A 25218-nucleotide genomic window follows, 5' to 3' on the forward strand; every position below is an offset into this window, starting at 1 on the left:
GCTGGGGCTGCAGTAGGGGACAGGGCTGGGGGTGGGAGCGGAGCAGAACAGGCCCTCTCCCCAGGGGCTGGTCTGGGCCCCACCGTGCCTCCCTGAATGTTCTTCTGCACAGTTTGCTGATCTCTGGCCTAGTACATTAAATCCACATCCCCCCTTCTTTCCCCACTTCTCTTCCCCCTGCCCATCTGCCACCTTTGCTGATAAATTCCCATCCCCCCACCCTCCCCTGAGCACCGACTGCCCCTCCCCCCTTCTGGCCCAGCTGGGGTGGGGGGTGACATCATGGCAGGATGAGCTCATCGCTGGTGATTTACCACCACCCAGCTGGTGAGCTCAGCCATCTTCATTAGAGAGTAGTGAGCTGCTGGTAGGCCAGCCATCCCCATCCGCTCCCCGCCAACCTGGCCCCTGCACATACTCGGCCATGGCATAGCAGGGAGTGAAGGAGGGAGTCCCAGCTGGGGGCACTGCCATGAAGAAGTTCACAGCACTGGAGTCCCTGGCTGGATAACATGGAGAAGCTGCAGCACCACAGGTTTTTCTTTCTTGGGCCTTCACCGACATCAGCATTTCATCTGCCATTTCCACTGCCCCCTCCCAACCCGCAAGAAGAGGCTTGGCCTCCCCATTTCCTGATTCTTTTCTCATCCCCCAACCATGAGACTCAGCCCTTCCCGCCCTGCCGAGCCCCGCAGTGTTCCACATATTCTCACGCCTCCCCGAGCGGAGTACCCAGCGTGCCCATCTCCTTCTGGGCGCACATCCCCTTTCCAAAAGCATGGGCTCTCTAGTTTTGAAGGGGGTACCCTTTCAATAAGGAGCTGTGTGTGGTGAGGGGGTACATTGGCGGCGAGCGTCTGCATTTACTAAGGAGGGTATGTGGGCATGAGGTACATTGGCTGGGGCTGCATGCACTACGGGGTATACTGACAGTGGGGGCACTGTGTGAGATGGTCAGGAAGGACAGTGGCAGTGAGGGGGACCTTGGTGGAGGGTACATTGAGTGGAGGGCTGAGAGTGAGTGAGTTTCACTCTCCAGTCTGCTCTCCCCACCCCAGCTCTGGGGACATACAGTCACATCCGGCTCTGATCGCCATCGATCCAGTGCTAAATAAATCATGAGCTTGGCAGCCCGGCTGGCGTGAGCCGGCTCCACACAGAGCCTGTCCAGCCCCTGAGCTTGAAGCGTCTAATCCTGGTCCCTCAGCCCCTGCCTGGGTCCTCTGTGGGCTTTGTCAGCCCAGCCCACCCCAGTCCTGTTGCCGGAGGCCTCTGCCTGCTGGGTGTGCGCACACATTTCCCCCCAAACACCAGGAGACTGGAGACCTGTGCCAAAGATCAGTCAGCAAAGCCAAGGCTGCACTGGAATCCCAGCCCTTCGCTGCCTGGCCCCTCTCGCAGAGGGCGCTGTGGGCAGGGAGGCTTGCGGTGGGGAGAGCGCCTGGCTACTCCAGTCCCAGCAGGGGGCACTGTGGGACACAGCACAGCAGCCGTGCGCGCGTCTGTGCCTATGGCTGTGGGGGGAGCTGTCATCTGCTTCCAACCCAGCCTTTTGCGGTGGGCACATTTCCCAGGCAAGGGGTTTGACTGGAGAGCGAAGCCATCACATCTCCCCTCCCCCTGCCCCCCAATCTTCTGATCACACCGCCTTCTGTATTTTTATCTGTCAGATTTTTCGTTAGCCTTGGGCTATAGAGATTAAAATAGAATCTGCCAGGGTCTTGCTTGGCTCTAGCTATCTAAGAAAGGGTTAACAACCCCCCCCCCACACACACACACACCAAGTATGAAGTATTTCATTCACATACACACACACACACACACCCCAACACAACCTCTAGCTGGGGGAAAAAGCAAACTGCTCTGGAGAAAACATTGTGCTTGTGTGTGTGTGACTGTGTATGTGCACACCTGAGTGTGCATGCGTGTACCTGTGTGAATGCACGTGCCTGGTGGGTATCTTTGTGTCTCGTGCAGGGGTGTGTACAGAAGCTCAAAGCTGGGGTGCAAGGTGGTTGAGGGGAAAGAAATTGTGCAGGGGGGATATGATCACTTTGCTTGGGGGGGGCAGTGTGCAGGAGAGGACCGCTGTGGGGGGCTCTCTTACAAAGAGGAGGGAAGATATTCGTTCGGGCGTGAGTGAGTGGGTAAATAATCAGGGTGGAAGGTATATTACACCTGGACTCAGTCTGTAGATTGCATCCCAACCTTGCCCAAAAGGCAAAGGGGTGGGGATCCAGAATGGGGAAAGATGAAGATACTGGGAGTCTGCTCTGGTCTTGAGGGGGTGAACAGACAGGGAATTAGTTCTGCTGTCTGGGGGTGAAGATATAAGGGGTTGGTTCTGGTCTCAGGGGGTGAAGGTATAGAGAGTGGATCCCAGCCCACGCTAGAGGTCGGGGAAAATTTGAAAATGGAGGAGAGGGGGAGCGAGGGAGTGAGAAAGAGATCAGAGAGAAGAGAGGTGCATCTGTAAAGAGCTTTCGCAAGCCCCCCCCCCAGAAAATAAGGAGGGCTGGGGGGAGATGCCTTCAGTAATTCAGCAGCCTTGGGGGGGAGGGTGCCAGGTGCAATGAATTAAGGAGCTTGGAAACGTTGTCATTAGATTTCGGAGTGATTCGGTGCTCTGGTCCTCCCCCCATCCCCTCCCTCCCTCCGCCGACCCCCCTTCTTCGCTCCCTCCTTCCAGCCGTCCCTCTCCTCTGCAGCACACTCCAGCGAGCGCGGTGCCATTCCACTCGGCTCCCCCTTCTCGCGCTCTCTGTCTGCCGTGCTGCCTTTGCCTTCATCCTTTTCTTTCTTCTCCTTTGCCAGCCCCCTCCATCTGCAGTTCTTACCCCCATCTCTCCTTTGCCAGCCCCTTCCATCGGCAATCCTTCACCCCAGCCATTGCTTGCCCTGACGCCTCCTCGGCTCCATATTCCTGCCCTGAATTCAGGGTTTTTTTCCCCATCCTTCCCTTGCCTTTTCTCATTCGTTTATTTTCTTTTCTTCCTTTTTTTCAGTCTCCATCCCTCCATTCTGCCCCCCCTTGAAGGATGATGCACGACTGTAATTGAAACCCATCCTTTCCTCATTTATTTACATTTTTTGGTACTTGTCCTCTGGCTCTTTTCTCTCATTCCCCCTTTCCCTGGATGTTGGAGATCCTTTGATGCTTCCCCACCCCCCTCATCCCACTCCCGTCCTCCCCTCCCAGGGGAAGCTGGATGTACAGTGCTGCCGCCGGATACTGAAGGATGGGGACTTCTCTGTGAATCGAGGAGTGTGGAAGTGGAGGCGGGGGAGGAGAGGAGAGGAATCTTGAGGCATCGTCCATCCATCCATCGATCTGACCCCGGAGTTTATTTTTTTTTTGCTGCTTTGGATTTTTTTTTTTGAGGGGGGTTAACAATTTTTCATTTCCCTCCTGCTCTCCAGTGGTTTTTGCCAGGTGGATTTTTGGTGATTTGGGGGGTGTTTTTCTCCCATCGGCGTGCAAACCCGCGGTATGGACGGCGGCGTGCCTGGGATCTGACATCGTGACTCCCCTGGGGGCTGCCTGCCCCTCCCTGGCGCCCCACGCCATGAGGAAGAGGAGCAGGGGTGGGGGCGCAGGGCAGGGGGTGCCATGGGCTGTGTTTGTAGCAGCAGTGCTGGCAGCTCTGGCTGGGCCAACTGGGGCGGCACGAGTGTCCTCCAGTCTCAGCACCACACACCACGTGCACCACTTCCACAACAAGCATGGCACGGTGCCCATCGCCATCAACCGCACGCCCTTTCTCACCCGTGGCGGCCATGGTAAGTGAGGACCCTTCCCAAGTATCCCCTATTCCCTCCCAATATCTCCTTCTCTGTTCCTGGTATCCCCTAGTGTCCCCAACTCCCTGCCTAGTATCTCCTGCTATCCCCCTTATCCAGCAATCAAGTATCCCCTCCTCCCTGCTTTCCTCCTCCACTGGTATCTCCTACTCTCCCAATATCCACCAGGTCTCCCTTCCTCCCTCTCCTCCTCTGCTGGTATCCCCTACTTCCCCAATTTCCATCAGGAATCCTCTCCTACCTCCCCTCCTAACCTGCTGGTATCCTCTCCTCTCCACATATCTACCAAATATCCCTTCCTCCCTCCCCTTTTCCTTTCTCAGTATCCCCACCTGCCTGGTGTCCCTTCTTCCTTCTCCTTATATCCTCCTATGCCCTCATATCCCCCAGGTAACTTTCATTTCTCTCCTCCTTCCCTTACCCTGGTATCCCCTCATCCTGTGCCTAACCCTTCCTCAGTATTCTCTATTCTCCCCCTCATATGCACCTGGGCCCCTTTCCCTCCCCTACTCTTCCCCAGCTATCCCCTCACTGGTATTCAATTCTGTCCCCATATGCACCAAGCATCCCTTTCTCCCTCTTCCTTCCTCAGTATCCCCTCCATGGTATCCCCTCTTCTCATACTCACCAGGTTCTTCTCTTCCCTCCTCTACTCCTTCATGGGTATCCCCTTCTCCCCCCCCAAATCCACCAGGTATCCCCTTCTTCTACCCCTACTCTTCCCCTAGTATCCCTCAGATAATCTTCTCTTACCTACTCTTTTCTTGGTACCCTCTATCTTCTCCCCCTATCCCTCTTGGGTGCCCTTCTCCCTCCCATATTTCTTCCTACAGTCCTCCCATATCAAACAAGTCCTCCCTCCCTCCTTTTCTCCTACGCTGATATCCTCTACTGCCCCCATACTCGCCAAGTAGCCCTTCCTCTCACCATTACTCTTCCCCTGCTATGTCCTCTCTTCCCTCCCAGCATTTCCTCCTCTCTCCTCAGTATCCCCCAATATCCTTTCTTTTGCAATATCCCCATCTACTCCAGTCCTCCTCTGCCTACGTATCCAGTTTTCCTCCTCCTCTTCCCAGTATCCATACTCCCAATATCCCCTTCTCTCTTACCTGGTATTTCCTCCTTCCCAGCTCTTTCATGGTGCCCATTACTATCAGTCTCATCCTCTTTTTTACACACAGTGACCACAGTAAGTAGGGACCCCTGCCTTCTCTTGGTATCTCCTCCATCCTCCCCTCTGACATCCCTCCTATCTGCCCCAGTATCTCCCAGGATAGCCTCCTCCCTCCTCACCATACCAGCTCTTTTCCTACAGCCTCTCCTCCTTCCCAGCACCCACATGGTGCCCAAAACCTCAACCACAGGCCTTTTCTCACACACAGCGGCCACAGTAACTGGAGACCCTTCCTTTCTTCTGGTATCCCCTCCTTCCTCCCCTCTGATGTCCTCTCCCTGGTATCACTCTGTATGCTCTTCTGCTTCCTCTGCATACCATCCAACCCTGTGCACAGTGTCCACTGCCATCAGCCACACACACCCTCCTCTCCCATGGGAGTCACAGGAAGTGGAGACTTTTCCTTCCTCTAGTATCCCCTCCCCACCTCCCAACCTTCCATGGTCTCCTCTGTCTCCGCGCATTGTCCATTGTCTCAGCCTCATGCCCTTCTTCACTCATGGTAGGTGAGGACCCCTCCTCACTAGTATCCCTCATGCCTTATCCATCACCACCAACCACAGGCCTTTCCTTGCCTGCATTGTATATAGTAAGTGGGGACCCTTCTTCCAGGATCTCCTCCTGCCCCAGTACTCCCTGCTGGTGCCCACCCTCCTACCTCCTGTGTGGTGACCATCTCCACCAGCCACATGCCTTTCCTCAGATGGGCACCCTTCTCCCTGATATCCCCTCTGCTTCCTTCCCCCCACCCCCACCCATATCCCTTCCTTCCCCACAGTGTCCTCCACCACCCACTGCACACCTCCCTTCACCTGTAGTAGGCATGGTAATTAGGGATCCTCTTTCCTCCCCTCCCCCCACCACCCTTTCTTCCCCCTCCCACACATAGTGGCTCTTGCCATTCACCACACACCCTTCCTTACTTGCAGCATGCACAGTGGGGACACTCGCCCACTGGCATCCCTCCATCTTTCCCATAGGGCATTGCAACCCTGCTCCTCATGGCTTCTCTCCCTCGATACCCCCTACCGCCCTGCTTCCCTCCCAGTGCCTCTCCTCCCCTTTCCTCTCACAGTGTGTTCCTCTTCCTGGTATGCCCTCCCTCCCCTCTTTCCGTTCTTGGTACCTCCCTCCCTGGCTCTGCCTCCATTGTATCTCCTCTTCCTCAGCCTGTCTCCACAGAGCATCCTCTAATATCCCACCCTCTTTCTCCTCACACAGTACTCTTGCTCCCCAATGGCTCCTCTCCCCAAGTATCTCGCCAGTCCTTCCTGCTCCCCCACTGGTGAATCCTGCTCCCCTCCCCTGTGGTACCTTCCCTCTCCTGATCTCATCCTTTCCCCCCACTCCGGGAACCCCACCCCCTCATCCTTCACATTCCTGTCCCCAATCCCCCACTGCTTCAAAGAAGGCAGGAGAGGGGCCCCAAGCCAAGCCTTGCTGCTCATCTGGAATGTCATGAAGAGAGCTTTTTGTGCCCAATCTACTTTTCAATTCATCCCACCCTGCTGGCGTTGCTGGCTGAGCCCTGCAAACTTGTATCACAGATTGGGTGGGGGTCCTGGAGTCAATGCATCCCCTCTGGTCTTCATAGCTGAGTCCTGTCAAACTTGTCTCAGATATTGGGAGGGGGTTGTATTGTGGTTCCTTGGCACTTTTGCTGTTTCGTGACAAATCTGCATCATACGTGAGGGGGTGGGAATGGTGGGAAGGGTCCTGTTGTCAATGCATCCCTTTCTGTCTCTTCCATACCTGAGCCCTGGCAAACTCATGTTGTGTTTCAGGGCAGGTCCTGCCATCAGTGTATCACTTTACTATGTGCCCTCGCTGAGCTTGGCACACTCAGACTTGGGGGGGAACCAATGGCCCCGAACAAACTCCACCTGTGAGTCTAGGGGTGTTGTGCCCCACATGGTGGTGGTCACCCACCTGAGCTCTCATGCACTCGGAGCATGGATTGGGGTTGAGGGAGCCCCCTGCCAGTCCTCCTTCCCCACAGCAGCTTCCATTTCAGCCCCACTCACTGCCAGCTGAGCCCTGGCAAACTCCTCTAATTCCCCTCTTCCCCTACCCCCACAAGCATCCATCCCCCAGGACAATTGTCCCCTCCCCAAGCACAATTCTCCCCATTCCCGGTGAAACCTTGTCACTCTCTGAGCAGTGAGCGGAAGCGTGGGCTTTTGGGGGGTTGTGCCAACTGGCCCAGACCCATTCTGGTGGGGAGAGAGGGGACACTAGGCAGAGGGGTAAGAGCTAGGGTCAGATATGGGGACAGGTGGGGAGTGCTGAGGAGGGAGGAAAGGGAGAGAGAAATTAGGCTTGGGGATGGGATCACTAGCTGTCTTATACAAGCACAATCCTTCCTCCATCAGGCAGCTACCTAGTCCCTGCCCCACATGTATGGGGGGGGGGGTGCTGGTGCTATGTGATGGAGTGAGCTATTGGTGCTTGGAAGGCAGCATTACACTCAGGGTGAATTAACGCCCGTCCCCATCACAACTTCCTGCTTCCTGTTTTGGGAATCAGAGTGGGCACTAAAGAGCTAGCTCATGCCCATTGGTGGGGGGATGGATATAATTAACCCCATTGTACCAAAGGGGAAACTGAGGCACAGAGTTGGGATAGGATTTGGCCAACTAGATCCAGGGATAGAACCAGTCCTCCTCCTCTCACCCCCTAGATTCCTCTTCCCACCCATAGCTTGGGATACAACCCAGGAATCCTAGCTCCCATCCCCCTGACTAGAATACATTCTGTTGGTTGCTGGATTCCCACCCTGCTTGACCCATCCTTGACCCATCTTGGATCCTTAGAAGCTGGTGTGTGCACAGCTGATGGAGGTAGGTACTGGTGAGGGGAGCTCTGCCATGGGGGGAAGGGGTAGGCCCTCCCAGCCACTGCGAATGGATTATGCGATCTCTTCAGTGCTAGATTTAGATCTCAGCCTGGTGGAATGGGGGAGAGGGAAGTAGGAAGTGGGCAGAAAAGGAAATAGAGTGAAAAGAAAGGAGAGGGAGAGATGAAAGAGAAGGGGTGAAAGGAGCCAGGGTTGGAGATGAAGACAGGGGTGAAAAAGAGACCAGCTGCGGGGGGAGGGAGGAGGCTCTGCCTGTTTCTCCCCCCCCCCACACACACACATATATACGTGTGGTAAGTACGTAGCTCTCCACACCCTGCACATTATGTAACCCCTGGGCCTGCCCACCTGGCTGATTGGGATGTGGTGGCTGTGTGGAGCACGGAGGTTTCACCCCTGTCTATAGGTAGCCTGTGCAGGGTGGGGCATGGAACTAGGACCACGCACATTGGGGTGTCCTGCCAGTCCACACAATAGATCCCCACACACCTGGTCCTCCCTATCATGTCCAGGGAGCCTCACTTCCCACCTTTCAGTTTACTGCAGTCAGTTCCCTCTGCCCAGGTAGCAGGATTATCGTGTATGTGAGGAGGGGAAGAAGTGGGGTTTAATGGACTGGTTTGGTGCTGGGGGGCCAAGAGTTTTGCCTGGCTCAGGAAGAAATGTGATATGTTGGACTGGGGGCATTGGGAGACAGGACTTCCGGGTTCTATTGCCTGGCCCTGAAAGTGGAGTGGTTGCAGTATGTGTGTCATAGGCCCTGTATTGCTCACACGGTGTGACTCTCCCTGCAGTGCTGGCTGGTTGGTTTCAGTGTTGGTGTTATTCCAGTCTCTGTCCATCTTGAGCCAGCCCTGGACCTAGTGATGAGATCAACTGTGATTAGCCAGGTCAGCAGGGTGTGCGTGCTCAGAACCCAAACAGCCCCAACATGGCCTGACCGTACAAGTGACATCCCCTCCTTCTCTGAGCATCACACCCTCTCCTCCACCAGTTAGGGGGGTGCTGGGAGCCAGAACTCCTGGGTTCTGTTCCCAGCTCTGTGAAGAAAACAGAGTTTAGTGCTGAAAGTAGAGGGGGTGGGATTCGGACTCCTGGGTTCCAACCCCACTTCTCACTTTGCCATATGAGACGTTTGTGGGGCAGTACTTGCTCTGCTCTGTGCCTCACCTTCCCCACCTTTACCCATGGGCAAGGGCTAGGCTAGATGTGTTGGCTAATTGCTCTGGCCTAGTGTGAAAGGAGGTGCTCTGTCTGGGTGCTGTTGGTTGTGGGGGATTCCCAGCCTTCCCATGGTGGCTCTGCCACTAGCACTTCTTTGGAGCCAAACAGCCCTGATCATGCGGGAGCCCCCGTGCTCCCAGATGCCTGAGAGGACAAGTTTCTGTGGAGCCAAGGGGGATGCAGTTACTCATGAAGATTGAGCTTGCCACCTGCCCCACCCCCAGTTGCTGTTGTGGCCAAATGAAGCAGGGGAGTGTTGGACGAGGGGACCCCCAGCGGAGGTCTGCTCTCTCCCCTGGGCTGCCGTCCTGCTGGAACTGCTAGCTCTGGTGCTGAACCCCCCTGAGGGTATGTCTACACTACAAAGTTAGTTCGAACTAACGGACGTTAGTTCGAACTAACTTTAATAGGTGCTACACTAGCGCTCCGCTAGTTCGAATTTGAATCGAACTAGCGGAGCGCTTAGTTCGAACTAGGTAAACCTCATTTTACGAGGACTAACGCCTAGTTCGAACTAGCTAGTTCGAACTAAGGGCTGTGTAGCCCTTTAGTTCGAACTAGTGGGAGGCTAGCCCTCCCCAGGTTTCCCTGGTGGCCACTCTGGCCAACACCAGGGAAACTCTATGCCCCCCTCCCAGCCCCGGACCCCTTAAAGGGGCACGGGCTGGCTACGGTGCCCGTGCCAGGTGCAAGCCTGCCAGCACCCAGCTAGCAGACCCTGCACCTGGCACGGCACAGAGCCACCCACCCGATGCCCCCCAGCCCACCCCCTCTTGCCGGGACCAGGCTGGCGGCTCCCGGGAGCTTGCCCTGGACCGCAAGAGGCGGGCACCTTCCTGGGCTAGTGCGGACATCGTGGACCTCGTCCACGATCTCCGCACTAGGCACAGAAAAGTGGCCGTCTAGGGCAGGAGAGCTGCCAGCCTGGCCACCCAGGACCAGGTGTGCATGAAAATCAAGGGGGTCCACTGAGACCCCCGACACTGAGCCCTGAGCTTACAATGGCCGTACTGGGTCAGACCAAAGGTCCATCTAGCCCAGTAGCCTGTCTGCCGACAGCGGCCAACCCTAGGGACCCTGGAGGGGATGGACCGAAGACAATGACCAAGCCATTTGTCTCGTGCCATCCCTCTCCAGCCTTCCACAAACTTTGGGCAGGGACACCACTCCTACCCTCTGGCTAATAGGACTCCATGGACCCAACCTCCATCACTTGATCTCACTTCCCTTTAAACTCTGTTCTAGTTGTAGCCTTCACAGCCTCCTGCAGCAAGGAGTTCCACAGGTTAACTATTTGCTTTGTGAAGAAGAACAACTTTCTCTTACTAGTTTCAAGCCTGCTACCCAGTCCTTTCCTTTGGTGTCCTCTAGTCCTTCTTTATGGGAACTCATGAAGAACTTTTATGAATGCACTCTCTCCACCCAACCCCTGCTTTTAGAGACCTCTATCCTGTCCCCCCTCCGTCTCCTCTTTTCTAAGCTGAACAGTCCCAGTCTCTGTAGCCTTTCTTCATCTGGGACCTGTTCCCAACCCCTGATCATGTTAGTTGCCCTCCCCTCTTCCAGCCTTTCTCTTCCCCTCTCCCACCTCCTTTTCCCAGTCTCCCCCAGTTTTGTTCAATAAAGACAGAGTCAATGTTGGAAGAAACGTTATCTTTATTTTGTACATCAATAAGAAGGGGGGCTAGGGAAGGGTAAGTGGAAGGAGGTGAGGGAGGAATGGGGTACGAGCCCCCGATGGGGAGGACTGGGCTGGCTCTGCGGGCTTCTGGGGGTGGAAGCTCTCCTGCAGCCCCCCAATTACTCCCTCTCCCCAGATGGCAGCCTGCGGCAAGTGCAGCCGGGCTGATGGCCGAGTGGTGTGATGTGCCCAGTGTGGGCACTCAGGGCACTCCAAGCCAGAACTTCTTTGCAAGCGGGGCACCCCTTAGAACTGTGTGTCCGGGGTGGGGGTCGGGACCCTTTAAGCGCAGCCCTCGGCTAGCCTGAGACAGCATCTCCATGCTCTAAGTCCTCCTTTTATGCCCTGCTGGCACTGCTTCCGGCCATCCTTAAGCCCTGTTCAGAGTCCACTCAATGTGGACTTACTAGTTCGAACTAGCAAAACGCTAGTTCGAACTAGTTTTTAGTTCTAGATGCGTTAGTTCGAACTAGCTTAGTTCGAATTAACTAATTCGAACTAAGTTAGTTCGAACTAACTTTGTAGTGTAGACATACCCTGAGAGCCTGCCCGGCTTGGAGTCTATTCTAAATAGCCCCAGGGCCTTGTTTGGTGCATGGCTGGGAGACCCCACCTTGGGGGGGGGCCATTGCTGAGGTGAGCGGGTGGCGGGTGAGATGGGGGGTTCTGTCCCCTCAGAGTGAATGCTGACTCCAGTGACCCATGTAGTGTTAGGGGGTGCTGTGCAGCAAGGGGTAGGGCAGCTCACTAGGGGGCAGTCTCCTCTCAGCTAGTGCTGGTCCCAGCATGGCACTCAGGGGTGCTGTGCTACAGGGAGGTGTCCTGGCTGGTTTGTGCTCGCTTCCTTGGCTCATGCAAGCGTTGGGAGGTGAATGTGTTTAGATCATGCCCTCAGCCCACCCCTCCCGCTAAGGCCACTAGTAGTTAACATTACCTCATGTAGCCATCAGACCCATGACACCTCCCAACTTAGCTTAATGCCATCCAGCAAGCACCCCCACTGCTCATGGGGGGGGTCACATAGCATGACAGGGCAGGTGCTGCCTCATGCTGTCATCGCTATAGGGATTTCTCTTTCCTCCTTCCCTCTTTCAGTTCCTCCTTTGTCTCCATCCCTCTATTCCTCTTTTTCTCTTTCCCCACTTTCACATCCTTCTTTTTCCACCCTCCCTTTCTGCCATTTACCTTCCTCTCCCCAACCCTCTTCCCCTTGCCCCTCCTTGATTTCCTTCTTTTTCTCCTTCCCTCCCCTTCTCTCCTTTCCCCCGCCCTTGCTGCTTCTCCATTTCTACCTCCCTGCTCGCTCCTGTCCTCTCACTCCTTCCTTCCTCATTTGCCACCTTCCCCATAATGCAGATGCGGGTTCCCCAGACTGCTCTTGCCCTGAGATACAGAGGAAGGCGAGGATCTCCCTGGCCATGCCAACACGCTCTCCCTCCCCGCTCCCTTGTCTGCTCGTCTGTCATTAAGCTCTGGCAGAGCAGCCCCTTGAATTCCCCCAGCGAGCAGGCAGATGCTGAGCCTGCAGTATCCAGCAGGGAAAGCAGGGGGGGAGGGTTTGCAGATGCACATCAAAGCAAGGACAGATTCCTCCCCAGTGGGGGACAGCAGGGGACACTTTGAACTGTCCCTCCTGGCTCACTGGACACACAGACTATTCAAGGGACAGAGGCCCTGATGGCTGGCTAAGGACACAGTCCTGAAAAGCTTGATGCTGCTGCCTTGGGGTGGGGTGGGATGAACAATAAGGAATGGGGGAATGTGCTGCAAGGCGAGGAGATGGAGGAGCTGAGAGTCAGGACTTCTGGGTTCTGTCCCTTGCTCTAGGAGGAAAGTGGGAGCTAATAGGAGCCAGGATTCCTGGTTCTCTTCCAGTTCTGGGAGGAGTCTCTAGTGGTCACAGCTGGCGAACGGGCTCCCCAGCAAGTAGGATCTGGGTGCCTGCTCTGTCCTGCCGAGGATGGGGCAGACCACTGTCCTCTTTCCCATGCCTCTGGCAAACCGTTGGTGGCTTCTATCAGTTCCTGGCTGGCAGGCGATTTACAGCATTAACCCGCTCATTAATTATTACTCAAATGTGCAGTTTAATATGCTAATCAAGGCAGCCCCAGCTTGGGCCCATGGTTATGGTGCCATGACACTATTTATGGTGTGTCCCGCTACAAGTTACAGCAGTCTAAGGATTTATGGGTTTCACACACAGATGCTTTTATGAATTAATTGCTGCTCTCCATGTGGCTCAGTGCAGCGCCCAGAGGCTTGGGTCACTGTCCAGCGCCCCAGCTAACCTCAGACCCTCCCAGGCCTTGTGTTCCACAGAGTGGGGGCATAGAAGCTAGGGAAAGTGCATTTCCATAGGGTCCAGCTTGCCAGGGACTTTGGGCTTCTCCATCACACTCCGTCATCTACCTGCTAACTAGCCCCAGCCAAAGCCCAGCCTCTGTTGGACTTCTGAGATGCCCGTCACTGTGGAGCTGAGCTTGGTAACCAGTGAAGAGCCTAAGGCCCTGGGAAGGAAGGTGTCATTACAGAGCTGTGAAAAGAACCCCCAGCCCCTGACTCCCAGCCCCCAGCTCTAACACTAGACCCAATGCTTCCCAGAGCTGGGGGTAGGCTCGTGGCTCCCAGTGCAGTCTCTGCTAGCTGGTCTGACTTAGTGAGATGCCAGAAGTCGGCACTGGGGTAATTGAATCCAGGCTTCAGGGCACTGGGAGCATCTCCAGCACTCAGGGTATGTCTACACTACCACCCTAGTTCGAACTAGGGTAGTTAATGTAGTCAACCGGAGTTGCAAATGAAGCCCAGGATTTGAATTTCCCGGGCTTCATTTGCATAAATCCGGGCGCCGCCATTTTTAAATGTCCGCTAGCGCGGACTCCGTGCCGCACGGCTACACGCGGCACGAACTAGGTAGTTCGGACTAGGCTTCCTATTCCGAACTACCGTTACTCCTCGTTTCAAATCCCGGGCTTCATTTGCTACTCCGGTTGCCTACATTACCACCCTAGTTCGAACTAGGGTGGTAGTGTAGACATACCCTCAGAAAGGAGCCTTGGCCCCTTCCCCCTAGCATTTCCCAGGGGAGCCGTGAAATAAGCATGCCTGCTCAGAAGCACCATATTGACACTGCTGGCAGCAGAGACACCGGGGTGGATGGGTCCATGGGGTTGATCCGGAGTGGGGGGGTGGGAGGGATATCATGCTGGATGGGACTATGGGATTGATCCAGGGGGAGAAGGAGAATACCAGATTGAATGGGCCCATAGGGCTAATCAGCAGGGGCATGTCATACCAGGTTGGATGGGGCCAGTACCTGATCTGGGGTGGTGAGGGTGGGAAATGCCAGATAGATCCATGGGGCTGATTTGTTAGAGTGTGGAGAAGTGGCTTGAGATGTTGCCCTAAAGTCAATAATTTTGTAGCTCCAACTGCAATCCCAAACTAGCGCTATGGAGATGGCGGGGCTGTGATCAGGACTGCAAGGGGCTCTATGCACCAAGTTTCTCTGGCGTAAAGGGAGAGCACTTTGTAATTCATGAGGTACGCCAAGGGGAGTGCGTGCGTTTCCGATAGACACTGCACAATTGAATTCCGGGGCCGAGCAAACGCGATTTCCCTGGGAATCAGGAAGGGGGATAGACAAGCGAGAGCGAGCGTCAGCTCCGTCCGACTGGCTGCAATACACGGGAGGGGAATTTATTAGGCTGCTCTTCCCAGCCTTATGAGGCGGAAATACAGTTTGTTGTATAGAGCTGTTTGTTTGAGAGCTGAACTCTCTTCGGTCAGAGGGTCCGTAAGGCAGAGGGCACGTGCGTGTTCATGTGGGTGAGCGTGTCCGTGCGTGCACATGAGTGTGTGCGGGTGTGTGCACATGTGGCTAAGCATGCCAATGGCATAGCCAGAAGGGCCCACTTGGTCAGGCTCCGACTTCAGGTGGTTAGGCAATGGTGGGGCTGGTAAGCTCCCTGCACCCCGGCCCCACTCCTGGCCAGAGTGCCGGGTGCAGCAGGGTCAGCCCCTGTGCCTGGCCTGCCTGGGGGAGCCCGGATTAAAAGTGGGTGAGCCACATCCCACTCAGGCCCATCCCCTGATGTGTGCACATGCGACAGGCTTGAGACAGGCCACTCTACGGAGAAGGGCACATGGGCCTTTTGCACCCACTCCAAGGGCAGGGGAGGGCTCAGGAGCTGGGAGATGGGAGCTGGGGCCTTTGACCCCTTGTCCAGTCTCAAGGGGCTGGGTTCAAGGGCTAGCAGTGGCATTTGAACAATCTGTATCATGGGGGACAGGGCGCTGAAAGCCATTCAGTCAAACTCAAACACTGTGTATAATGGAAACCACTTCAAGCCAGGGGGCACTACCACATCCCTGCACTCCTAGTTCCAGCACCTGTGGGAGGTGGTGTCTGTGTTCCCCTGCAGGGACTGATAGCACAGGGCAGGGACATGTGAGCTGGGATCCAGAAGAAAGAAACACCTGCCTCGAGGGACTGCACGGGGCGGGCGGGGTTCCATCTCCAGCCTCTGTTAGCAGCGTAGCATTGGGGGGGGATAGGATCCCAGGCTGGATGGGCCCCAAGATCTGGTCTGGGGGTTTGGAGCTGAGGGCTACTGGCTGGATGGGCCCCTGGGTCTGCTCTTTAAGTTAGGGGCAGAGGGTTCCCTGGTTGGATGGGGCCCCCAGGTTTGAGCTGGGGGAGGGAAGGGGCAGAGGGTTCCCTGGTTGGATGGTCCCCCCAGGTTTGCGCTGGGGGGGAAGGGGCAGAGGGTAACCCGGTTGGATGGGCCCCCCAGGTTTGAGCTGGGGGAGGGAAGGGGCCGAGGGTAACCTGGTTGGATAAGCCCCCCAGGTTTGAGCTGGGGGAGGGAAGGGGCCGAGGGTAACCTGGTTGGATAAGCCCCCCAGGTTTGAGCTGGGGGAGGGAAGGGGCCGAGGGTAACCTGGCTGGACCGGCCCCTGAGTCTGAACTGTGGGATGGAGTTACCAGGCTGGATGGGCCTATTGGCTGCATTGCGTCTGTCATAGATAGCAGCAGGCTGAGCATTGAAGACCCCCCCCCCCTCCTTTTCCCACTCTGTCCCTTTCTGTGGAACCCTTGCAGCCATTGTCCCTTAGGTGGACAGCTGCAGCCTGCAAGGGGTTAATCCCCCCTTCTCATCTGGAGGGCAGGCTCAGGTGGAGGGAGGGCCCTGGGTATTAGGGTTGCCGTGGAAACGGCAGAGATTCGGGAGTACTGCAGTGATGGGAGCTCTGGGGCTCATTAGCCGCCTCGCTCCCCCTTTGCTCTGAAGGGCAGAGAGAGAGAGACATGGCTGAGAGGGCCCAGAGACAGATGGCCCTAGTGGCTGAGGAGTCAAGGGGGCTATGGAGAGAGGCGATCTCAGGGGTGGGGGGCCTTGGGGCGGGTGGAAAGGGGTACATGTCTGGGGGCCTGGGAGAGGGAGATCTTTGTGGCATGGGTGGCATGGGAAGAGGGGGAGCCCCAGTGCTTATGGGGCCCAAGTAAGGAGTAGTCAGGAGAAGCCCAGTGGTTTGGGGATAGCTTATAGGAGTGGCAGTGGCTGAGAGTCCATGGAGGGCCTAGGTTCTGGGGCAGGATTGGCTGCAGGTGCCTGTGAGGTATGGACAATGCAGTAAGGGGTCCATGCGAGGGAGTAGGAGGGGGGCCCAGTGACTGTGGGGAATTGTGGGAAATTATGGGGAAGGGATAGTGTCAGGGGAGTCTATGGTGAGCCTGGAAGTTGAGGAGGCAGAGTCTGGGGGGTTGTAGCTGGGGCTGTGAGGGGCATGGCAGAGTTGGGGGGGTTGAGAGCAGGGACCCAGTTATTGTGTTCTGAGTGCACAGGCTAGTTTTCTTGGAGGGGGGTGCACAAAAGGGGGAGAGAAGAGGGCCTGCCAGGCAGCGGGCTGGAAGGATATTTGTTCCCAGGAGGTGACTCCCAGGAGACTGGGATGCCGGGAGAGCAAATGGAGATGCCCCCCAACATAAGGGCAAGGGAGAGGCACAGTCTCTGCCTCCTTCCCTCCCTCCCTCCCTCCCTCCCTCCCTCACTGTATGGCAGCGGTTGCTATTCTGAGCAGTCCTAGACTAATGAGACCTAATGTCCTTGTGCTGCCTCTAATGGGTCATTTCCCAGACAATTAGCTGCAATGGAGAATGGAGTTGGCAAGGGGTCCCTGGGCATGTGCCCGCCACCCACCTTCCCTAGCTGCTGGCCTCCCCTTGGGGAGCCCACTAATGGATCATGTGTCCCCCACAGCTCGCTCCTGCCACAGCCCTGCTGGAGACAGGGGCTGAGGCCATATGATGTCTACTGTCTCCATCCAACGCCTCCTCCCACACACAAACTGTTACCGATCACCCCGCCAAACCGGCTCCCAGTCCCCTAGTCCAGGCTCTAGGCTGCCTTTTGCAGACCATGTCCCGGGTGTACATTAAATGGATGTGATGTTGCCTGTAGATAGATAGAGGATTATGGGAACCTCCTGGCTAGTGGCTAGCCCCCTCTGCCTCACACACAAGGGCTACGTCTACATTGGCCCCTTCTCCGGAAGAGGCATGTTAATTTCCAACTTCAGAATAGGGAAATCCGCGGGGGATATTTAAATATCCCCCGCGGGATTTAAATAAACATGGCCGCCGCTTTTTTTCCGGCTTGGGGAAAAGCCGGAAAAAAGCATCTAGACTGGTGTGATCCTCCGGAATAAAGCCCTTTTCCGGAGGATCTCTTATTCCTACTTCGAAGCCAAGGTGTCTTTTCCATGGTGTTTGCAGGCAAGAGAAAACTGCAGTGCCAGACACTCAGGGGCAGGTCTCTGCTTGGACTCTTGGACATGCTTTATGGGGATATGTGTGTGCTTATCGTGTGTGTGCTGCACCATGATTGTCTGTGACTGTGCTAGTCCATGCGTGTGTGCTCCCCCTGAGTTTGTGTGCCATGGCACCTGTGTGCACTACACCCTGTGTGCGTGTGATATAGTTCATGTGCATGTGTATGTTACTTTGTGTATGAGTGATAGCACATGTGTGTGTGTGCCACACCAGGTGTGTGCGTACCTGGAGGAGCTAATACTTTTGTGTGTGCCTTGCTGTGCATGGGGGGGTTGGCCTGGTGCATGTGTGCATCTGCTTTTCTCCTTCACACACGTTGTGCACTATCTCCCCTGGCTGTTTGCACACCAGCCCTGTGCACATGCTGACCTGTCTCTCAGCATATGGATCCTTCACTAGCTTTACCTCCCATTTGCACAGAGAGCAAATGGATGGGAGGGTGGGCTACCTGGCTGGCCCCCCCAGGGGCAGATGTGAGCACGTAGTGCCTGCCACTCCTAGCACACTTCTATTGATGTTTCCAGCACAAACACCTCTATAAGTAATTACAGGAGGGATATTAGGTACTTTTGCTTAGGCCTGTGATCTGCAAGGGAAATGAGGCACACTGCAGGCTTCACCCAAGCAGCTGAGCTGGGTAGGGATCGGAGGCGCTGTGGGGCAGGGCTGGGCTATTACAGGGAGGGAGAAGCCATGCAGCTGGGGGAGCCGCAGCCAGCTGGGGGTGTCTGTCTCCTGACCCCAGCACAGCCTGTCTGCACAAGGAGAGGTGAAATGGAGTGTGGGTCCAGAGTTTTCCAAGGCTCTGGCTTCGCACAGTGCAACAATTGGAGCAGAAGGAATTGGCTTGCTGGCTGCACCACTGTCCTGGAGCTGAGGAGCCAAGAGCTCCTTGTATTGAGGCTCAGCCTGCGCTAAAGCTCTGATCCTGCGTAAGGCCACAACTACATCCCCTGCTGTAGCCCTCATCCTGGCACAGAGACGACAGCATTCCTCTGCCATAGACGTGCTCATGGCATGGGGAGACAACTGCCTCCCCTCACCCCTGCTATAGACCTGCTCTGACCACGGGGAGACAACCCATCCCATCTGCCTCCCACCCCTGCTATCGACCTGCTCTTAGCACAGGGAGACAACCACTTCCACACACACACCTGCTATTGACCTGCTCCTGGCCCGGGGACACAACCATGTCCCCCACAGCCATAGACATGTTCGAAGCTCAGGAACATCCTCACATCCCCACACTGCAGCCCTGGTTCTGGCACAGGACAACCATCATATCCCCCTGCTACAGCTCTGACCCCTGAGCCAGCATCTCTGACATGGCCCTCCTTTTCCCCAGCCCCCTTCCTGCCCACATCTCCCCCGGCACTCTCCTTGTTATGCGTGCAGTGCCCCATAGCCATCTCAGGCGGCTTTGCTCAGTGAATCCTGGGCCAGGCAGGAGCAGGGAGCGGCACTGGACTTTTCGCTGCTGATGACACCTCACTAGGCCTTTCCTCTCTAGACTCATGGAACCATCAAAGGATGGGCAGGGATGAGCCACTGGGGAGGTAGGGAGGAGATACCTCAAAGAGAACTAGGTGAGTGGAAGGCTGGGCATCGGGACCCCTGGGTTCTGTCCCCAGCTCATGAGGGACCTGAGGTCTAGTAGTTAGAGTGGGGGAGCTGGATCCTGAGAAAAGGGCTGGGACCTTCTGGGCTGTATACTGTTGTATGGGACGATCCTGGCCCCTCCCATGTTGGCTCCTCCCCTCAGCTCATGGATACGCACTCTCACTCACAGATACACGTGTTCAAATGCACATGGCTACATACACACAGAGAGACACACAGAGATGTATGCATGCATGTTCACTCTCTCACATTCACACATACATGCATGCACAGATACATGCCCACACACACACTTTCTCACAGATACACACATTCATACTTTGTCTCACACTTACACAGATACATATACTCTCGCATATGCAGCTACCCAGCGATACACTCACTCACAGAGATTCATTCTCACACACAGAGATATACATCTCACGTGCACAGAGATGCCTGCGTGCACACTCACACACAGAGAAACACACACCTCGCTTTCTCATGCACAGAGACAGACACACAGAGATACACAGACATGCACACTCGCACACACAGGAAGATATACCCAAATGCATACTCACACAGAGATACACTTGGGGATACACATACACAGGGAAATATATGGAGATATGTGCACAGCTGTCACACACATGCAGAGATACACGCATATACATGGAGAGACACTCACTGGCACACACTGACAGTCTCTCCCACACACACACAGATCCGTGCTCATGGATACGCCCTCTTTCTCCCTGTCTCTCTCACATCCCTACACAAGCTCTGGAAGGCTCTCTCTGGTCGGCTGGCTGAGCCCAGAGCCATGCAGCAGGTGGGAGGTTGGCGTTGGTACACGCTGATTTCTGGGGAGCTGGGATTCACAGTGACCTAGATTGAGTTTGGCGCACAGATATAAGCACCAGCACAGAGAGCCCCGGTGCTGCCTGCACTGCCCAGGGCTGGTCTTACACACAGCCAGGGAAATGCTCCTTGTCAACCACAACCCTTCCTCACAGCTCTGGATCAAATCCCCTGTGTGGGGCACAGTACAGGCCAATACTTAGGGCACTGGAGTGGGAGCTACGACTCCTGGGCTCTATCCCCTGCCCTGCGAGCCAGGACCCCTGGGTTCTATCTCCAGCCCTGGGAGGTGGCTGAATGGTATTTCAGCCTGGGAGGAGAGTGGGATCTGGTGATGCCCTAGTGTCCCCCAGTACTTTAGTACAGCATCTCCCAATCCTTATTTCAAAGTGTGCTTGTAGACCCCAATTCATGTGTCCAGTGGTTGCTGAAGCCGGCCTCCCCACGCTGCATGGGCTGCCCTGTCCCATGGCTGTGCTTTCACCCCTGCCCAGTTGTGCTGCAGAAGCAGATTACAGCTCAAACTTCCTTGCCCCACCATGTTGGGGAGGTGGCTTTCTGAAGCCGAAGTCCTCCCTAGGGGATGCCCAACCCACACTCTAGGTCCCTCTATCCTGGCACAAAGACTCAGCAGCAGGCAGCTCAGCCTGTTCCCTTCAGCTGACATGGCAGCCAGTCAGGGTTTTGTCCAGGCTACATGCCCACCTAGTGTGAAAGGAGCAAAGTCGCGCCAACTCCAGATGACAGGGCGTCCCTGACAGCGACCGCTTTGGCTGGCTGCGAAAGCGTGCCTAATCCCATTCAACTTCCCCTCGTTAGCGCCCGTGGCTTAGAGTCTGGGGACTGGCTGGCTAGCTGCAGTGGACAGCTAGCGCTCTGTCTCACCCTGTCAGTGCTATGCCAGGTCCCCGCTGGCCCTAGAGTCCTGGCCGGCTGCGGGACCCATTGTCTCTGCTGTCCTCCTCTTCCTCTTCTTTTGTGGCTCCCTGAGCACAGCCATGCTGAGGCTGGTAGTCAGGAAAAGCTATGGAGTACATACCCTGAAGCTACGTCTACATGACGAGTTTTTTCTGACAGAAAATATGCTAATGAGGGACTCATTAGCATGAGTCGCGACATCATTAGCATATTTTCTGCCATTTATTTTTGCGCAGGGGGTTTTTGCGCAAAAAGCAGTGTGGACGTTTCCTTTTTGCACAAGATCCTTTTAGTGCGTTGCGCAAAAAGGAAACATCCACACTGCTTCTTTTTGCACAAAAACCCCTTGCTCAAAAAGAAACGGCAGAAGATATGCTAATGATGTTGTGACTCATGCTAATGAGTCCCTCATTAGCATATTTTCTGCCAGACAAAGCTCGTAGTGTAGATGTAGCCTGACTGTAGCAAGAAGGGAGTATGGTCTAGTGGTTTCAGTAGTGGGATGGGAAAGAACTCCTGAGCTCTAGTCCTAGCTGTTGGCTGGGAGGGACATGCCCCCAGGCTATAAGCACTCAGCACCATTTCCCTCCTACCACTGAAGATAAAGCCTAGTTATCCTGCCTCCTAGCCCTGCCTGCTCTCATCCAGCAGTGCCCACTTCCCTATCAGATCTAGGGATAGAGCCCGGGAGTCCTGGCTCCTAGTCACCCTCTTCTGATCCCATCCCCCACGAGGAGTGCTAGCTCCCAGCGCCCTGCTATGAGCCACTAGACCTGGGGTGGGGAACCTTTTTTGGGTCTGGAGCCGCTGACCCACAGAAGTATCAGTCAGGAGGCCACACAAAAGTGAGAAGCAAAGAAAAGAAAACCTTCACTGATGTGGCCCCTGACTGAGGAGAAAGACACTCCCCACATTCCCCTCCCGCCTGGGGGGGGGCAGACTAGTAGATTTTTTGTGCACCAACCCTGCAGTGGGGGAGGGAGCTGGAGCACCAGCATGGGCTCCCCAATGCTGGGAGAGGGAGTATTGAGCCTCCAGGAGCCATATCCAGGCAAGCTAGGGGCTGCATCTGGCCTCCGGTTCCCCACCCTGCACCAGACCTTACTCCCATCTCAGATTTGAGGATAAAACCTAGGAGGCTTGACTCTACCTCCCCTGCTCTAAACCACAATTAGCACTTCCAGGTACCGCACAGAGACAGACTGTAGCTATTTATTTGTTACTGGAATTAAGGGATAGAAAAGAATTCAAATAAAAGACAGAAAAAATGCAGGAGTAGAAACACGGCAGGGAAAGGAAGAGAGGAAATGGCAGAAAAATTATGGACAAAGGAGAGAGAAATGCAGAATGAATTGCAGACAGAGAGAAAATGCACAAAAACAGCAAAAAATGCCAGGGGGAGGGGGAGGCAGAAAAAAGTGCAGGTAGAGCAAATACAGGAAACTTGGTAAATGTGCTGGAAAACAAAAGCAAGGAACTGCAGCAGCAGGAGAAGCAGGGCCCAGGAGGGATTTGGGAGAGCCCAGCCATTGGGGAGTTCTCAGCACTTTCTCAGGAGCCACGGACAGGGAGAGGAATTGTGCTCGCTGGGGTGGACACTCTGTCAGCCGGCTCTGTATATTGTATTTTCTCCCTGTAGCTTATGGTGCCCTCTAAGACACCTTGGAAATAGAATTTCTTTCCCTTGTCTGGTTGAATTTCCCCTCTTCTTATCCTCCATCCATCAGCACGTCCCTGATTGCAGCTAACCCCCAAAGGGAAGGGTCAGCAGACGGAACTGAGCCTCTCAACTGGCAAGATGGTTTGCTCCTGTCTAGCACTGTTGGCTCTGCCATGGGGTACGCCAGGCCTGGGGCATTGACACCTGGCAGAAAGGGTCTGTGAGCAGAGCAGTGCTGCGCCTGTGGCAATACATGCCACCTTTTGTGTCTCCTAGTGTCACTCTCCCAGTCCCCACCCCAAATGCTGTGTACATGGAGGGCAGCTGTGTGTTTTGACGGGGCTGCTGGGTGTGTGAGTGGAGGGGGGCTGCTGTATATTGGAGCTAGCGGTGGGGAAGTTGTGTGGGAGGGGGCTCACACAACTTTGTGCATTTTTTGTGTGTGTATTGGGAACTGTGTGTGTGTTGGGGCTCTGTAGAAGGGGTTGCATGTGTGTGGAGGGCATTATGGAGGCTGCAAGTGTGTGGAATGGGCTGTGTGGAGAGGTGGTGTGTGTTGGGGCTAGCTGTTGGGGGTTGTGTATGCGGGTTGAGGACTCTGTGTCTTGGGGGCTCTGTGTGAAAAGAGCTTTGTGTGTGTGGAGGGGTCTGTGTGTACGTGGTGGGGACTGTGGGGGATGCATGTATGTGGGTGGGTCTACTTGTGGAGAGGCTGTATGTGGAGGGGGGTTTGTGTGTTGAGGGCTGCGTGTGTGGACAGGTGCTGCTCCTGCTGTTTCCCTGCCCCTGTGCCTGAGGCTGCCTCCCAGCTGCAGCGCTTCGGTGCCAGTTGGGCTGCTGTTTAGGGTCAGCTCCTCTCAGCACAATAGCAGGCTCCTTGGACAGATTAAGAGATTTGCAGGATTCTTCCCTGTACTCAGAAAAACTTTGCTGGAAATTCTCCCCCTTTCTCTTCTTTTAAAGGGACAGGCCACTCCCAGCTCCCAGTCACAGGCGGGGTGGAGAACCCCCGGCCAGATCCCTCACCATTCCAGACTGCTCTGATCTCCCAGCCTGTGGCAGGGCACCACTCCCTCAGGGTGGTGAGTTTGCCCACACATAGCACAGCCACCGTTGCGTTTAAAAAGGGTCCTGTTGTACTCAGGATCAGGCCTCGTGGAACGAGGTGTACAGCTAGTTCGGATTAGAAGCCTAATCCGAACTAGCTAGTCCATGCCGCGTGTAGCCGCGCGGCACGGAGTCCGAACTAGCCGGCATTTAAAAATGGCGCCGGCCGGCTTCATGCAGATGAAGCCCGGGAAATTCAAATCCCGGGCTTCATTTGCAACTGCGGATGACTACATTACCCCCGCTAGTTCGAACTAGCGGGGTAGTGTAGACATACCCTCAGCTCCCCTGCCCAGTGCCCATCCCCTTAACACAGACTCCATGACACACATCTCCCCTTAACATAACCCAATATCAATATATGACTCCCATTAATATAGTCCCTCTATGCACACACGCAGCTCCTCCCCCCAATTCACATATACAGCTCCTCTTACCACCACCCCATTTACACACTTGGTATACACAGACACACACACACAATCCCCATACACACACTCCACCCTGTTAGCACAGCTCCCCTGTGCACGCACGCACACAACACAGCCTTGACATAAGGTCCCTACCCACACAAACACAGCCCCCACAAATCACATCACTGCAATGCCGAGATCCATGGCTTGCGCCCCAGAAGTCCTCGCACCTCCTATGCAGAAGCCTGCATGTTCCAGTGCCACGTTGAGTTGTCTCTGCTGTGCAGACCCACCCAAAATGTGTGGTTAAACTCTCCCTTCCTGCCCACTGAGCATGCTCTCAAGGATGGTCCCTCTTGTGGGCCCTCCTATCAGTGAAGACCACTTCTTTTCTCCTAGTGAAGACAAGGCCCCCAATCTCTTGCCCACCCCGAGAGTCAGGCCAGCTTAACAAAGCCCTGATCTGCCAGCGGAGGGGGAATGAGGACAGTGGAGTGTGGGGTCGAACCTCAGTGTCAGATGACGCAGGTACATTTGCAAGTAGGAGCCAGCCCCATCACTATGCCAGGATGATGCCAGCAGAAGGACCCTCGTTGGCCAAGCTGCCCCAGGGAAAGGATGCCAGTGGAGCACCCCCAGAGAGAAGGGTTCTCCCAGGACTGGCTGTATGTGCCTTTGGGGCCAGTCCCCAGAGCTGTGATGGTGAGACCATCTTGAGGGACAGTGGCTTTCCGTTCCATTCAGGCATGGCTAGGTTCATAGAGCTTAAGTCACATGGGCTTGGGTTCAGGCAATCAGCTGTAGTCAGACAGCACCACCACACAAGGAGTTAAAGAAGTTTAATTGAGCAGGGCCCAGGTCACGTGTGGATGGAAGGATAGGCTAGGCTAGGCTAGTGCCCGGCACGGGCAATCGGGAGAGCAGAGTTCAAGTCCCTGCTCTGCTACAGCTTTGCTGTGTGCTCTGGGGCTAGTGCCCTGGAACCTCACTTCTCACAGCTATAATATGGGAAAAGTGGTATTTCCTGGTGAAAGGCTGCACTGTAACCCAGTCCTGATTCCCAGACCCCTCCTCCGCTCCTAGATCAG

At 55.3% G+C, this 25218-nt stretch overlaps 1 protein-coding gene across 21 annotated transcripts in view; it reads left to right on the forward strand.

Moving 5' to 3' along the window:
• The window catches only part of NRXN2 (neurexin 2), a 332982-nt gene that overhangs the window by 213221 nt on the left and 94543 nt on the right, over window positions 1-25218 (forward strand). Inside the window, exon 1 of one of the 21 annotated variants that reach the window (XM_075939218.2) lies at window positions 2674-3780. The exons of the other annotated variants lie outside the window; for them this stretch is intronic. Within the exon in view, the coding sequence (XP_075795333.1) occupies window positions 3567-3780 (214 nt within the window). The 5' untranslated portion in view covers window positions 2674-3566. Of the gene's footprint in view, window positions 1-2673; window positions 3781-25218 lie in introns of those variants that run through there. 21 annotated transcript variants of the gene reach the window in all.

The sequence above is a fragment of the Pelodiscus sinensis genome, chromosome 11 (genome assembly GCF_052426305.1).
Source record: "Pelodiscus sinensis isolate ZL-2025 chromosome 11, ASM5242630v1, whole genome shotgun sequence".
Classification (NCBI taxonomy): Eukaryota; Metazoa; Chordata; order Testudines; family Trionychidae; genus Pelodiscus; species Pelodiscus sinensis.